The 14,405-nt window shown below is 37.6% G+C and overlaps 1 protein-coding gene across 1 annotated transcript in view; it reads right to left on the bottom strand.

Moving 5' to 3' along the window:
- The window catches only part of LOC120532855 (aggrecan core protein-like), a 112,992-nt gene extending 99,456 nt beyond the window's left edge, over positions 1 to 13,536 (bottom strand). Inside the window, exons 1-3 of the mRNA XM_039759290.1 lie at positions 13,268 to 13,536; positions 2,704 to 2,779; positions 2,028 to 2,408 (exon numbers count right to left, since the gene is read on the bottom strand). Coding sequence (XP_039615224.1) covers positions 2,028 to 2,408; positions 2,704 to 2,779; positions 13,268 to 13,276 — 466 coding nt within the window. The 5' untranslated portion in view covers positions 13,277 to 13,536. The remainder of the gene's footprint in view (positions 1 to 2,027; positions 2,409 to 2,703; positions 2,780 to 13,267) is intronic.
- Between the last annotated feature and the right edge of the window lie 869 nt (positions 13,537 to 14,405).

Below are 14,405 nucleotides of genomic sequence, written 5' to 3'. Positions count from 1 at the left end.
CTGTTAAACAGCAGTACAATTTTCTACTGCAATATATTTTCAATTAGAATGACATCTTGGCTTTGAGTACAGTGTGGCTTTGGCTGTAGCTGTTGGGCCTTTGTCCTACTGAAAGATGAACCTTCTTCAAAGTTTCCTTTGACATTCCTCCAAGAGTTTCAGTATTCCATGTTAACTATTCTTGGTTCGTATCTCTCAGAAATTGCCCTATGTTTTCACTATCATACTTAAACTTCTTATGATCTTCTAAGCATGGTGCTTGATTCCCAGGCCAAAAAAGTAACTTTTTGCCTCAACAGACCATTAAGAAATTTCTTCTGCTTGGTCTCAGATTATTCTTAACTGTTTTGTTTAAAGCTCTCTTTGACAGTGGTGTTTATCTTGACACTTGCATAAAGTTGAGATTTATTAATCACTTGCGTAATTATTCTCTTATCTTAGTGTTCTCTTCGACTAGTACCTTTCTTGCTCAAGTATGCATTGTGTTCTGTACAAAGTTAAAGGTGTGCTACTTTTTTAGTTTACTTATAAAGGATTCTGTCATTCATTTAAGAACTTCAGTACTAGGGTGTTGTACCATGTTAGACATTATGGATGCAAATCAAGCCTGAAGAAGGAGCCTGAGTTGCCTCGAAAGCCTTTATATTGTAATCTTTTTAGTTATCCAAAATAGGGTGTGACTTTTGCTTGACTTCTCATTTAAGGACTTCCAAAGCCTTTGAGAATATCATATATCTTCTGCCTGTAAAAGCCTTTCAATGATCTTAACACAGCAACGTTTTCCACTGTCTTCATGTTATAAATGGTAGGGCTGTAAAGCAGGCAGGGTGGTGTAGTGGCTAAGGCTTTGGCCCTCACACCCTGAGGTTGTGTGTTCCATTGCCACTAATGAGCAAGTGACTTGACCTGCCTGTGCTCCAACTGGAAAACAAAAAATAAATCTAACCAATTGTATTAGAAATGTTGTAAGACACCTTGGATAAGGGCATTAGCCATATAAGTAAATGTAAATTGTATTAGGTGATGAACTAGCCTGGTTGGATGCCTTTTAAAATATTTGGTTGCGTGAGAGCCTATGAAGCTGTGCTAAAGTAGGTTGGAGGCACAGAATACTTATAATATTACCTTATTTATTTTTATTCACTATCAATTTAGAAGAATATGTGCAATTAATTTTTCACCTAGACATTTCACTGATTTCTGTTCTCTGTGAACAAGTGTATGTTGATAAATACAGAACTTATGAATTAAATATATTAAAATGTATATTACAACACAATAAACTGCTACAAAGACTATCAAAGCATAATACTTTTTACAGATACTGAATGCAAAAATATGTTTAGTGAAGCTATGAATTTGAATAGGGAAGAGTGAAACAAACATGCACTTCCGTGAAATTGGCTAGAAAATAAAGTTTTTGAGTTTACAGTATATAGGTTTTTTTTTGGATTGGTAAGCAAAGAATATTGTTTCCTAACAGTCTGGCAACACCTCACAGCCATGCATTTCTCATAAAAAGTGTTCTGAAGACAATAAAAATTAGGAGATGTCTTTTGGACATGGCAAAACACAACACATAATGGAAAATAAAGATGTACACCTAGACAAAGTCTGTTATATATTGAGGCAATGCAATTGTAAGCCACTGCTCTGCTCTTAGCTGACGTCCTTCCTGCTTTTGTCAGCTCATATTCCAGGTTCCCAATCCCATCAGCCCCAGTGTATTTCTGCTACCTGTTGAGAATTGTAGTCCTCATGTTGCTACTACCAAAAGGCATCAGAAGACATGAAAATAAGGGGGTTCTGAGGGTGAGGACTGGGGTTTAAAGATACTAAATACCTTCCTTCCTGTGTCAAAAGGACTACATATTGCTGATTGTGAAACACAATGGTTTTTTGGCAAATTCAATTCCTGGTTCAACACTAGGTATAAATGTTTATAGCATTTATACTTTACATCACATAAATGCTTTTTTCACAATACAAAACATAAAAATGTAAATTATAAATCAAAATCATCTTACCAGATACATCTAAAGATATAGTTTCCTGGGTGTCTTCAATTCCATACATGACCTCACAGCGGTAAACTCCAGCATCGCTTGCACGTAGCTTAACAACAGTCAGTGAGGCATCACCAATGTCTTCTGGATGGCTGGGCACTGACACCCTATTCTTGTAGCCTAAACCAATTTTAATCACGCCATTTTGAGCTACAAGTACAGTGGTCTCCTTGTCTTTCTCTAGTTTGGTCCACTTAATTCTCAGGTGATCGCCAGAGGTACTGGGGATTGGACTAGGAGAGGCTGTGGGCACCGTTGAAAAGAAGCATGGAAGCACTACTCTGCCTGAAAGAATTCCACTAACAGGAGGAGTTTTCTCGACATCAACCACAGCAACTTTCCCTGAAGAGAAAAAAAAACAGGCAGTTTAAGAAAGTATCCTGTTTTGAACTTAATAATGTATGGTCATCTTTTTCAAACTCAAGAAATTTACAATTTAAACTAATCTGTGTTTGAAGAAGCAAAGTAACATATAGTCAAGAAAAGGAGTTATACTAAAACTAAATCAGAAAAGTGAAGCTTTCTAATAGATTTTGAAACACAGATTAGAAACACTAGTATCTAAATCATACATTTTCTTTATGAAATAAATATCTTGTATTATAAAGTTTAATACCTTTTTAAATAATATCTTTACCTTTGAACGGGGCAGATGATGCAATAAGGGTGCTGAATAACCACAATATATGTTTCACATTCATTAGCATCTTCATCTAAAAAACATATTAACAGTATAGTATTAACATGGGTACAACAGTATTATTTAAACAAAGTTATGTAAACATTGTAACTTTTATTAACAAACTACTACTACAGAGACCACAGACCCAGACTCCTTAGAATTAGCCAGATTATCACTACCATTATTAGCCAGATGCCCAGATGATCATTACCATTAAAGTACACAAAACAAAGATATCAATGTCTCTTTGCAGACACCATGCTTGTTTAGTCATGTAAAAAGTAGTTATTATAGTGACGAATGGATCAGTACCATTCATAAAAGGAAAAACATGTGCATAGTAAGGCAACAGACATAGCTACATCTATTACACCTAAGGAAGGAAACCATATTTAAATCAGATTTAACAGACGGAGAATGTGCAGATGTCTAGTGGAGGGTGTAGTACGTTAGACAAATGGGTACTCAAATAAGGACTCAGCTACGACTTCATACACTGTCAGGTGGTGGTTCTTCACACTATGCCACCATGCAAACCTAAATAACATTAATTTCTTTCAAAATGTTACTGCAAAACCTGCTCTATAACAAGGTTACAGCATGACAATCCAGTTGCAAGAAGTAAAAAAAAAAAAGTTGTGGTGTTATGACAACTCACATCAATTTCCTGCAAAATTTGCACTGCTTTCAAAAAGGGACCCTGTCATTTTAAGGTATGTTGAAATGCATTTGAGACATCTTCATTTGATCAGAACATTATTTTATGCCGAAATGTCCATTTATTAAAATGGGTACAGTGTTACAATGGTAAGTCTGTCTGTTTCGATTATGTTGTGCATTTAGGAATCTCTGTTCAACAATATATGCTAACTCTTGCGTCCCTCTTTCTTTGTGTTTTTTTCATTAGACATGGCAGCCCTCTTCTGGATGCCAGTTGACATTAGACCCTGGCTTGGACTCCAGGCACTGATCATTTATACAGACTATCTGTGCTACCCAACTAAGACAAGTTGAAATGTAAGTAATCAACGTAGACCTCAATGGTAACATTTGCAGTGCATCATGCAATGCTTATGTCTATGTTATATACCATTTGGAATGGGATTCATAAATGCAGTGTTAATGCTTGAGAGGCACCATCTATTGGAATGACAGATGCAATGAGTTTTATTACCTAAAATGTTTGTAATGCGCCATCTTTTGGAATGACAGAAACATACTAGATGGACACACAGACATTTATTCTTTTATTAAGCTGGATGCCTCTAGGTGCAATGGATGCTGTCTTAACATATTTTGAAATACATTTCAGATATCTCAAAAAGGTCTGGATGTCTTTTCAGGATATCTCAAAATGTAATCAAGTGTCTTAAAATACATTTCTGATATCTTTGCACTGGCTCATATTGAGATAATCTAAAACACAGTCAGTCAGCAAGTCATTGTCCAACCCGCTATATCCTAACACAGGGTCATGGGGGTCTCCTGGAGCCAATCCCACCCAGCACAGGGCGCAAGGCAGGAAACAAACCCCAGGCAGCACGCCAGCCCACAGCAGTAAAATACATTTTAAGACATCTCGAATTAATTCCCTCATATCATAAAATTTGTTTCTCCAGTTCCTTACAAATACATACATGATATCTTCAAAAAGACATGAAGGTTTTAGAAATGTCATAAATATAATTAGGGATGTCTCAAACTGTTTTCCAAATTCAGGCCTCCTCAGAATTACAACCACTTTACAAAAACTTGGATAAATGACAAATATTACTGAATGTCCTTTTTCATTTTACAAACCACAATGAAGCTGAAACTTTGTGGTTTTGAACACTAAAGCTGTGATGATTTTCAAATGTACTAACACCTGCTCATATTCACAGTCTGATGCAGGCAACAGGGCTGCACATTTGAGGAGGAACCTCAAGCTGGTGATGTTCAATCATGGACTTGGCATTTCCCACCACTCATGCTCCGTTCATGTGCTATGGGTTCCATCATATTATGTTGCTCAAGTATCTTCTTATATTATCTTGGAGAATCATGGCTTCAGGTAAGATTTTGAACTAACTAAAATAACTATGAATGACCAGAATGTGATTTATTTAAATGGCAAACATTTTTTTATGAGGAGAAAATGGGTTACTATGTAAAGATTTTTTTTGATTGCTTTTTTATCAATTATGCAAATAGGGGTAATTTATGCAAGTTTGGAGAATGCTCAAAATTTTTCCATCTAATAATAATTATGTCTTTGCAGTTTGAGGATTCCTCTTACAACTGAATTTTCAGAAACAGATTAACTCTGCAAGGCAGGGGAAGCTTATATCACAGAATAGCTTCATGTGCATCACAAATGCATTTCAAGATATCTCAAAATGACTTCTTCCTTATTCTAAGATATCAGACATATCTTAATGTAGACTGCAAGTTACATTGAAAAAACTGGACATTTTACAGGAATTCATTTTGAGACATCTCAGTATCAATTTAAAATATCTTAAAACAAATACAACCTCAAGTTAAGATAACACAAAATTTACAGTCTGGTACTTTAAAATTTACTTGAACATATGTTGAAATTAGTTTCAGATAGTTGAAAAGCTGAAATTATTCTACAGTACGTATGTTGAAATGTTTCTATATGTTATTTTTAGCTTGCAACAATACATCTCACCTGAGATATGAACCAGGTTCTAGTCTCTGTTAAGACACTTTGTAACTGACAATAGCTTCAAGCCATCTTAATTCTCAATCTTGAACTACATCTTCAGTGTACGTACATCATGGCAAAGAGTTTACAACCCACTTGTCACTAACCAGACACTTCCATGTAGGAAAGCATAGAGAATTGTGTTAACAACATGAATTATACGCTGCATAAAAATATGAATAGCATTCCAGAAAGTGCATGGTATAATGTGAGGATCTCTCCACATCCAGAAGTAATCACAGGACGATCAACCATAATTAGAATAATGCCTGCAATGGAAATATAAGACACAAGGAAGGTCCACAGAAAAGGGAGAACACAAAGTGCAAATTAGTAGACAAAATATGAATCAATGTTGATCAGGTCATCACACACTTGCACATCTATCAAGAATCACCAAGCACTCCTTTTCTTACCTCTGAGTGTTTCCCTAAATAAGTAATTGGAAGTCTTGGAATCATTTTCAGGATCACATGGCCATATGTTTACTACAGCATCAACTCCCATTAGATGCTCCTTTTGTCTCTGCAAACTGGTGCCTTCTGTAGCTCTTAAAGGGCCAATTGTCCATCACAGCTACCCTGCTGGCCATTCCCTAAAATGAACACCATGATACCTTTGTTCTACGTCATGGACATTGTGCTGTTCGTTACTGGATATGATGAAGAGTTCTGGCCCTAGGGCAGTCTTTGTTGACATCTTCAATGAATGGGCAATCTGCTCCCCACGTTCCTCAGCTAGTGCTGCTACACTATCATCTGTCAGCCAGAAGGTGTCATGGCCTCCAGGCAGCCCTCTGGGGCCACATGCTCTGTCTTAATAAAGGATCAGCCATCCTGGGCTTGCTGGTCCCCTGCCCTCTAGTATCATGGAAATACATATGATAGTTCTTTCCAGTCCCTGAAACTCTTCCTTGCTGGTATTCTCACTTGCCGCCATTCAGTACATGTACATAGCTCTGCATCCCATAGCAACCTTGGACTTTCCACCTCTCACAAATTTAAGGGCCTCTCCTTACGCCGGTGTGCTACTTTGTGTACTCTGGAGGTCTTAGGGGAGCCATTACTGCATCCTGTGCAATCCAAGTGGTGATATTGTGCAAGCTTGGCATCCTTAACGATAAGTTATAAGTTTAAATAATTACATGATCTTTCAAACTACAAAGATTGCCATTATTGCCTGCTTCGAGTTTTTTTTACTTACACTACTACACAAACCTTAAAAATCATCATTTAGTTTTGTCTTTGCGTGTTCTGCCAACACTGCCATGCGGATGTCACACCAATTTCCATGACACTCTAACCTCTAGATTACTGTGGAAAGCTTTAAAAATGTTCTGCTGTCACAAAGCACATTTTTTGGTTGAGTTCCTCACAAGACAGGGTGCTAAACTGACTGGCCCGAGTTGCAATGAATTTCTTAGATGTGACACATTCAACTAATCAGCTGGACTGAAATATTTTAAGTGGAGCAAAGTGCACTGGGAAATGTTCAGTCAAACAAAGAAAACAATATATAAATACTGTATGTTATGTCATTTCTATTCAAATAATGAAACAAACGATTGATGTCCATTACTTCTTTTATTTATGTATGATTGACTTGCATGTAGCTTGGCATTTTAGATATGATTTTTAAAAAGTTGGCGGATCATAACTATACCATTGTGTCAAGGCATATCTTAAAAGATAAGATAAAAGTTTGCTTTCACTGATTTATCACCAAACTTGTAAAAGGATAAGCTGTTCATTTTTGAACATTTCTGCTTCTGTGTTAAGTGATGAATATTTATTTCCTTAACTGCTTTTTAAAGCCTGCCTAGAAAGACACATTTAAAAATTGATTTTATTACATTACAAAGCTGCTGACCAAAATATATCATAGTCAGTAAAATATGGAAGTCTTGATAGTTGTATATAAATAGAGATCAAGAATAATACATATAATTTTAATTTTGCCCATCCTAAACCTTTATTGCATGAAACTGTGCAGTAATCACAATAACACGTGTGAGCAGGAGACATTTTCAGGGCTGTAAATCCAGCCCGAACTATGGGTTGGTGCTGTTGCTTACTCCTTCTCCCCTTTTACCTTCAGATCAGAATTTCATTAAGAGAATGAACTGTGATGTCACTTCCAACTTTTATCTGGAATATCTGCCTCAGGTGGATATAAATGTGGGCTACACAGTAAGAGGACAGTCATACTGGGACTCACATGCATAAGATAATTCACTTATGGTTGTATAGAAAAGACACAATGTCATTTTCTTTTTTTTGGCCAAACAACATGCCAAATTAAACAGAGTTCACCTCTGGTGCCCCATCTGTTTATGTTTGTTTTCTGCTGTTGTTACACCATCCACACATTTACGGACCAATCAGAAGCCAATATACTCAATGCGGTTTTAGGGACATGTGGGATTTATGCCAGCCATATGCAGGGTGCCAATGCCAGTGCACTCTAGCACACACACTCTCACTCACAGAAGGCCAATAATAATAAGCTATGGTGTTGCTGGAGGTGTGTGATGCAAAATCCCACATGGACATTGGGAAAACATACAAAGTCCACACAAATAGTAACTGGGTAAAAACCTAATTCCATCTCATGGAGCTACGAAACACTAGTGCTAACTTCTGTGTTGTCTGTCAATAATCAGGCTACCAGTCTGGGAAAGCCAGTTACAAACTAAAACGTGTGTGTGTGTGTGTGTGTGTGTGTGTGTGTGTGTATTGTCATGCACGTGTGCTTAGGGGACACCTTCAGGGCTCTGTCACAGTGAGCAGTACCATCCCATGGAGAGAGGGGGCGCCATCGCTTACTACCTCATCTTCATTACCTCAGTCCAGAGGGACGGAGACTGACAACACCTAACAAGACTTCTGCCCCACTCCGATAGACACTTTGTCCCAGGTGAGCTCCCATATCTTTCGTCCACGCAAAGTAAGTGGCTGCCACTTAAAGACCACTGACCAGAGGAACTCACAGTTACAGCAAAAAAACACTTTGTGGTGGCAATAGCTGAACATTTATGTTCGGTACTTTAGCTTTGCATATTAAGATTTAAAAAAATGGGTAAAGTAGACCCAACTCTTGAACCTGTGTCTGCATTCTCATTCCGATATATATATATATATATATATATATATATATATATATATATATATATATATATATATATATATATATATATATATATATATATATATATATATATATATACAGTGTATGTATAAATACAGTATTAAGAGTGTTTCTTGGAATAAGTAGACTTTAGAATGTACAGGTATATTCAATAAATTAATATTTGATGAATTAGCATAATTATGTACTGATTTACTTGATGAAGTGGAAGTACATAAACAAGTATAGCCATATCAAAAATTCAAAAACTTGAAATGTGTACTTCAAATAACATGTTTGAAGTCTAAATTGTCTTAATTGTAACAGACATTTGTCATTTTTCATCCTCCAACAGAGGTCCATAGAGGGCTAGACTCCTAGTAAAGGATCAGCAATCAAAAATAACATCATATTTGTAATCACTGACCTTGGAAATAGTGCAAAACAATATCCCACTTGCTTAGATTTGAAATCTGCCATGATTAACCTTCTTGGAAGTGGCTTTTAGAGGGCTAGGACCACCGGTAAAGAACCTGATATAGAAAATATGACCATATTCATGATCATCAACCTCAAAACAGCATAAAGCGTCACTCCACAGGCCTATATTATTGATACTCATTTTTTCAAAGTTTTGTGAAAAGGACCTCTCATATCCCATCGGGCGTCAGTTGATGTCGCATGCGCAACTTCCAAGTCCATCTGGTTATTTTTGTTGAAGACACCTATTTATTTACTCTGTATCATAAGAGTGTCATTTCCTGCACAAATTATGGCCCAAAAATGGCCTAAAAAAGAGAGACTTTTGGGCCAAAAATAGGGGGGAACTCCAAAAAGCTCAACCTCTTGCATAACTAGACATCAAGATGAGTCGGACGGTATATCATATGTGGGGTTTTCTCATAAAAGTCAGTCAGCAGGCACAGGACAAAAAAATATAAGTGTTTCAAAATGTTCAGAAGTAATTCTTGTGAACACAATAAATTATTCACATTGCCAAGGACCGTCATTTTAAACCACAAGCCACTGTTAACTACAGTCACCCAAAAGTAGCATATACAGTACAGGATATATAACTTATTTGTAGACTTTTTACCCCATTCACTGTATTCTTAATAACTGCTTTACTTTAGAAATACAACCTAAGTTTCTGTGATGGAAAAAAGTTGTAACAAGAAGGCACCAGATACAGGAAACTTTTTTTCTTGCTCCAAGTCACGTTGTTAAAAAAAGAAAACTTCCATACAAGGCTGGAGCAGGTTTAAGTAATTACCTCATTAAAAATATCCATGGCTAAGGCTATTTAATAAAGTGTCTTTCTTCTTTTGAGGGTGTGATTTAGTACTCCACAGTACTTGAAGCTTGTTGCCTAGAGCAAAACCTATTGATTGTTAATGTCACAACAAATGTCTGGTGGAAGAGAACAATAATCATTTGTCCACGAAAGAGCTTCCTCTAAGTGGGTGGTGACATGATGGGCTCCAATTGGCACTCTGTCCTGGTAAGTGTAGGATATAATTAGCAGTAAATAGAAACATGCCAGAGTTAATTTACATCAGGCAAGTATGGGAGAGGTCAGGGGGCTGACCTTTCACCTCTGCATTAACGTCACATTTACTTTCCTTTAAATTAATGCGTCTGCCAAATGAAAGCACAAGGCTTTCTCCTGTGCAAACAAAACGGTATATTACACAAGGTCCACAAGTGAACTATTCAATATGACTTCATGAGGACCACTGTAAAACATGTTCATGCATTAAGCCAAATAAGAAAAAAGAAGTGCTATATGTGGGCAGGCAAGTCAAACACAAAAGTGGTAATGCATCCATGAGTAAGACATTACTGCCTTTGTAGATCTCATACCTTGTGTATTTAGCATCTTTAAACTTCATTGGATAAATGAATAATAATTTGAGCCCACACACAATTGAAAAATGTGATGAAAAATAAAAATGATTTCAATTGGTCATTGTTAATAAAATTATAAATATTAATCAATTTTGATATCACTTACATTAACTGATCTGTGAATATGAAAACAGTATACAATTTACATGCACACATCAATTATTAACACAAGATACTCGCACCGCAACACATAAGAGAAAGAATACTCCATGATAAAAGCAACATCAGTGAATAGCGATTTAGAAGCAGAAAGTCTAAATGCAGCTTAGTTTAGTTAGAATTTGTATTATTGCTGATTCAATATACTTTGTGCAAACTATCCACCAATCTGTATTCAAATCTACACCACTTCATAAGTACCGAATTTAAGAGCTCAGTGCCCGGATTTGCCATGAAAGTCACTATATATAACTGAATGGTTGCTTACTGCAGGATGAATTGCCAGCCGTAGCTAATTAAAGACAGATGCTAACAAAGACTTCCTTGCATCCATATCGCCAGGTACTGTATTACTGTTACACTCCTCCAAGACTGTTACGCTGATTTGCTGAAAAGTAAAGATTTGTGAGAGCTCAGACATGCCGGCCGTTCTGCTCTGTACTGTACCTCAGCGCGAGTGCGAAACCAGACGGGAGAGCGAGGCGAGTTCGCGAGTGTCACAGAGAATAATTAAGGCAGCCGAGACAGCTGCGGAAACGCTCAAGACTCTTATCACCAAGTTGGAATCATTGAAAAGTGCGAAAACGGCTACATTTCTAGGGAGAAAGGGGGAGGAGTGGCCCTTTTCATGCCAGATTCTGTCGCCTGCCAGTAAATCTCGAGTACGCGTGGTCTGTTGTTACGCCTGCTATTTCCTATTCAGCTGCTAGGGGGCAGTGTAAGTACGCCGTATTCGCTTTGTTCGACAGATCCCTAACGGAGAGAGAACACCGGAATCGCGTGGAGGCGTTAAGATGTATCGGACAGCCTTATCGTATCCTACAGGATAAAACGGGAAGATTAATGCAGAATGAAATGAGTTGCCTTCCTACCTACTTGGCTAGTTGCGTTCTAATGTGCTTAGATGTTCGTGACTTGTGTGTTGATGTCATTATGAAAACGACTGTAAGATTCTTTTCAGTATTACAAGTCTTAAATGAAGTAATGGGTTATGCATCTGTTCAGGGACCTTTCAGCTAACAAGATTTTCTTTCTACTGTTGTTCCAAATGTGTAATAGTCACACCCAGTTACGGAAACCGTACTGTAAGCATGACATCAGCTAACGGTCCATTACAATAACTTACTGTACTGCAAGAGGTGGACGATTAGTTATTTGCTTAATTTTTATTAAAAATAATGGTATGAAAAATGGAACATTAACATTCCTTTTGAAGGCTCACCTTTGAAATGTTATCATTTCATGTCTTGAATTACGGTACTTATTAGTAAGATGAACATGGTGTAATTTCACGAACACCTTTATTTCTGAGAGCTGAAGCGGAATGTCAATAACCTCGGGTTACTGTGATCAAAGACTCCCCCGGTTAACACACTTGCCAGTTTCTCTATGCCATCCGTTTTTTTCACTCGGACGGTCGTGTGTGTGGTGCCTATCCGGGCAACAATGGGCACAAGGGTACAAACTAACCCACCACATATTCAGATCTATTTACTTTTACAGACATTTGCTTAAATGAATATCATTAGCATGGTATTCTCAAACCATTTCCATCCAGTTCAGGCGTCTCTGGGCGCAAGGCAGACAACTAACATGACATCTTTTAATCCAATAATATTATGTTTATCTACATTAATTGCTTTGGTGAAAACCATAATATAAATTGAAATTGTTGTCGTTGATGCTATCTTGCGTTCACCTTAAATGCTTTAAGTGTAGCCAAATTACTGGCAGTGCTCTATTTAAGATGATGCAGTCACATTCGATCAATGAGGGGGGTCCCCGTGAAGATATCTGTAAAGGTGCCGCTAAGATGAGGTGCTGGCACTGCCGCCAGCCCAGTTCAAGCACTGTTCACCTTCATCCAAAATGTGGCCTGTTTCCATAAACAGTGGTGACTTTATGGCATTGCATATCTAGACTGTCCTTGCCAGAAGCTTGTTCATTCATTCTAGATATAATTATAATTAACAAGAGATGCGTATTTTATATACAATAATACTATTTATGGTTTTAAAAAAAAAAACTACGTAAGTTCAATAGAACTGTTAAAACAACAATCGTAATAAATATTGGGTATTTAAAATAGTTTACTCTTTTTTGTGATGCTAAGACACCTCATTGTCTTTCCTTGCTACCCTTTACTTCCTCCGCGCTACAATCACGTCTTTGCCTGCCAAGACAAAAGAAGGTATTGAACAAAAACCATTAACTTCCTCATTACAAATTCTTAAGGATGGAGGAGAAAAAACGCTGAAACAGACGTGCGGGTGGGCTTTGTGACCCTCCAGCATGAGCAGCGGTGGTCAGCGCTCTGCGGTAACTCCTTCTAGGAACGCGTGAATGTGAACCGCAATAATCTTGTAATCGCATCCTTAATTCGCACTTTCTTCCCCAGCCGTCCCTTGTGATGTATGCATGACTAATAAATTGCAGTGGCATAAACTTAATTTTGCCACCGGTGAGACCTAATCATTCATTTTATTAGACAGTCCCCTGTGCCACATTTGTGGACAGGGTTCTGTATTGTACTTTCATATTAATTCATAAAAGGCAATAACGGTTATAATTGATTAATTAAATGAAAACATAAAAGTTGCTACTGTAAAATACCTTGAACATGTAAATCCACTTGCTCCACAAGCGCCAATGCTGCTCTACTGATCAGTTTTTATTCCAGTATGTCCAGAATGTGCATGCGCATCACCAAACGACAGGCAGCCCGAGATGCGCCTTCTACGGAGGTCTGGAGCGGCAGTGCTGAGCAGTTAAGAAGGTGTCCTGTTCTCCAGGTCCCTTGTCTAAAAGAACCACCAAAGCAAGGAGGCAGCAAGTTCAAATGCGGCGTGCTGTACACCCACTATTCCGTCAGCAGAGGAGGGGCTCACCTCGAATCTTTTAACTGAGTGGGTCGAACAAAAATAATATTTATATATATAATAATAAAAGATGATCCTCAGGCGTATTAGTGCCCTGGCCAATAGAAAGTTTTTCAGCATGTTGGGGAAGGATGAGGGTGGGAAGTGGGCGTGGGTGGGAGTTCGTGATGGTGAAGGGGTTAAGGAAGTGGGCTGCTCGTTTTATAGAGGTTCGCATTTTGCTTCTCTCCGAGAACAGGATTGAAGAACTTTTCTACCCTACTAACCCGATTCACCTTCTGAAAGTTTTATTTTTTTACAAATATAAAGCATACAACTTTTAAAGTTAAATAGATGGTTTTCTTTCGTTAAAGAGGTGTCGCGTTACCTTCAAAATCAATTATTGCTTGTAGTAAAGCCAATCTATAAAATCGTAGGAGCGGATCGATCGATTTGCCCATGTAATAATATAAAGCATTTATTACCAGGAGACCTGGGGCGGGTAGTTCAACACCAACTCCGTTCAGAAAGCATCCCAAATGTACCAGACTGGTAAATGAACTGAATTGTGAGCGAAATAATGAGAAGAAGCGGTATGGGGATCCCGTTTTTAAACTCCATTTAAAACCAACGGCGTGAATTGAAGGAGGTGGGTGCATTTCATTCTGAAGCAACTTCCCGGGGGCTAAACAACGCTCATTATAACGTAACTCAACCGCAATTAAAATAGCGTTATCAATGGAAGTGAAATTAATTGGCTCATGTGTATGACTTTCAAATTACAATAGCACACCCTTTGATGCCCTTATTACATTTTACACATTAAGTTAAGGCTGTATTCCTTTCTCGATTCCGTCAATTTAAGGCAATACGATCATTCCTAGAAAGAATTT

The sequence above is a fragment of the Polypterus senegalus genome, chromosome 7 (genome assembly GCF_016835505.1).
Source record: "Polypterus senegalus isolate Bchr_013 chromosome 7, ASM1683550v1, whole genome shotgun sequence".
NCBI lineage: Eukaryota > Metazoa > Chordata > Cladistia > Polypteriformes > Polypteridae > Polypterus > Polypterus senegalus.
The sequence above is the reverse complement of the archived record's forward strand: the minus strand, read 5'-3'. Positions and strand labels throughout refer to the sequence as shown.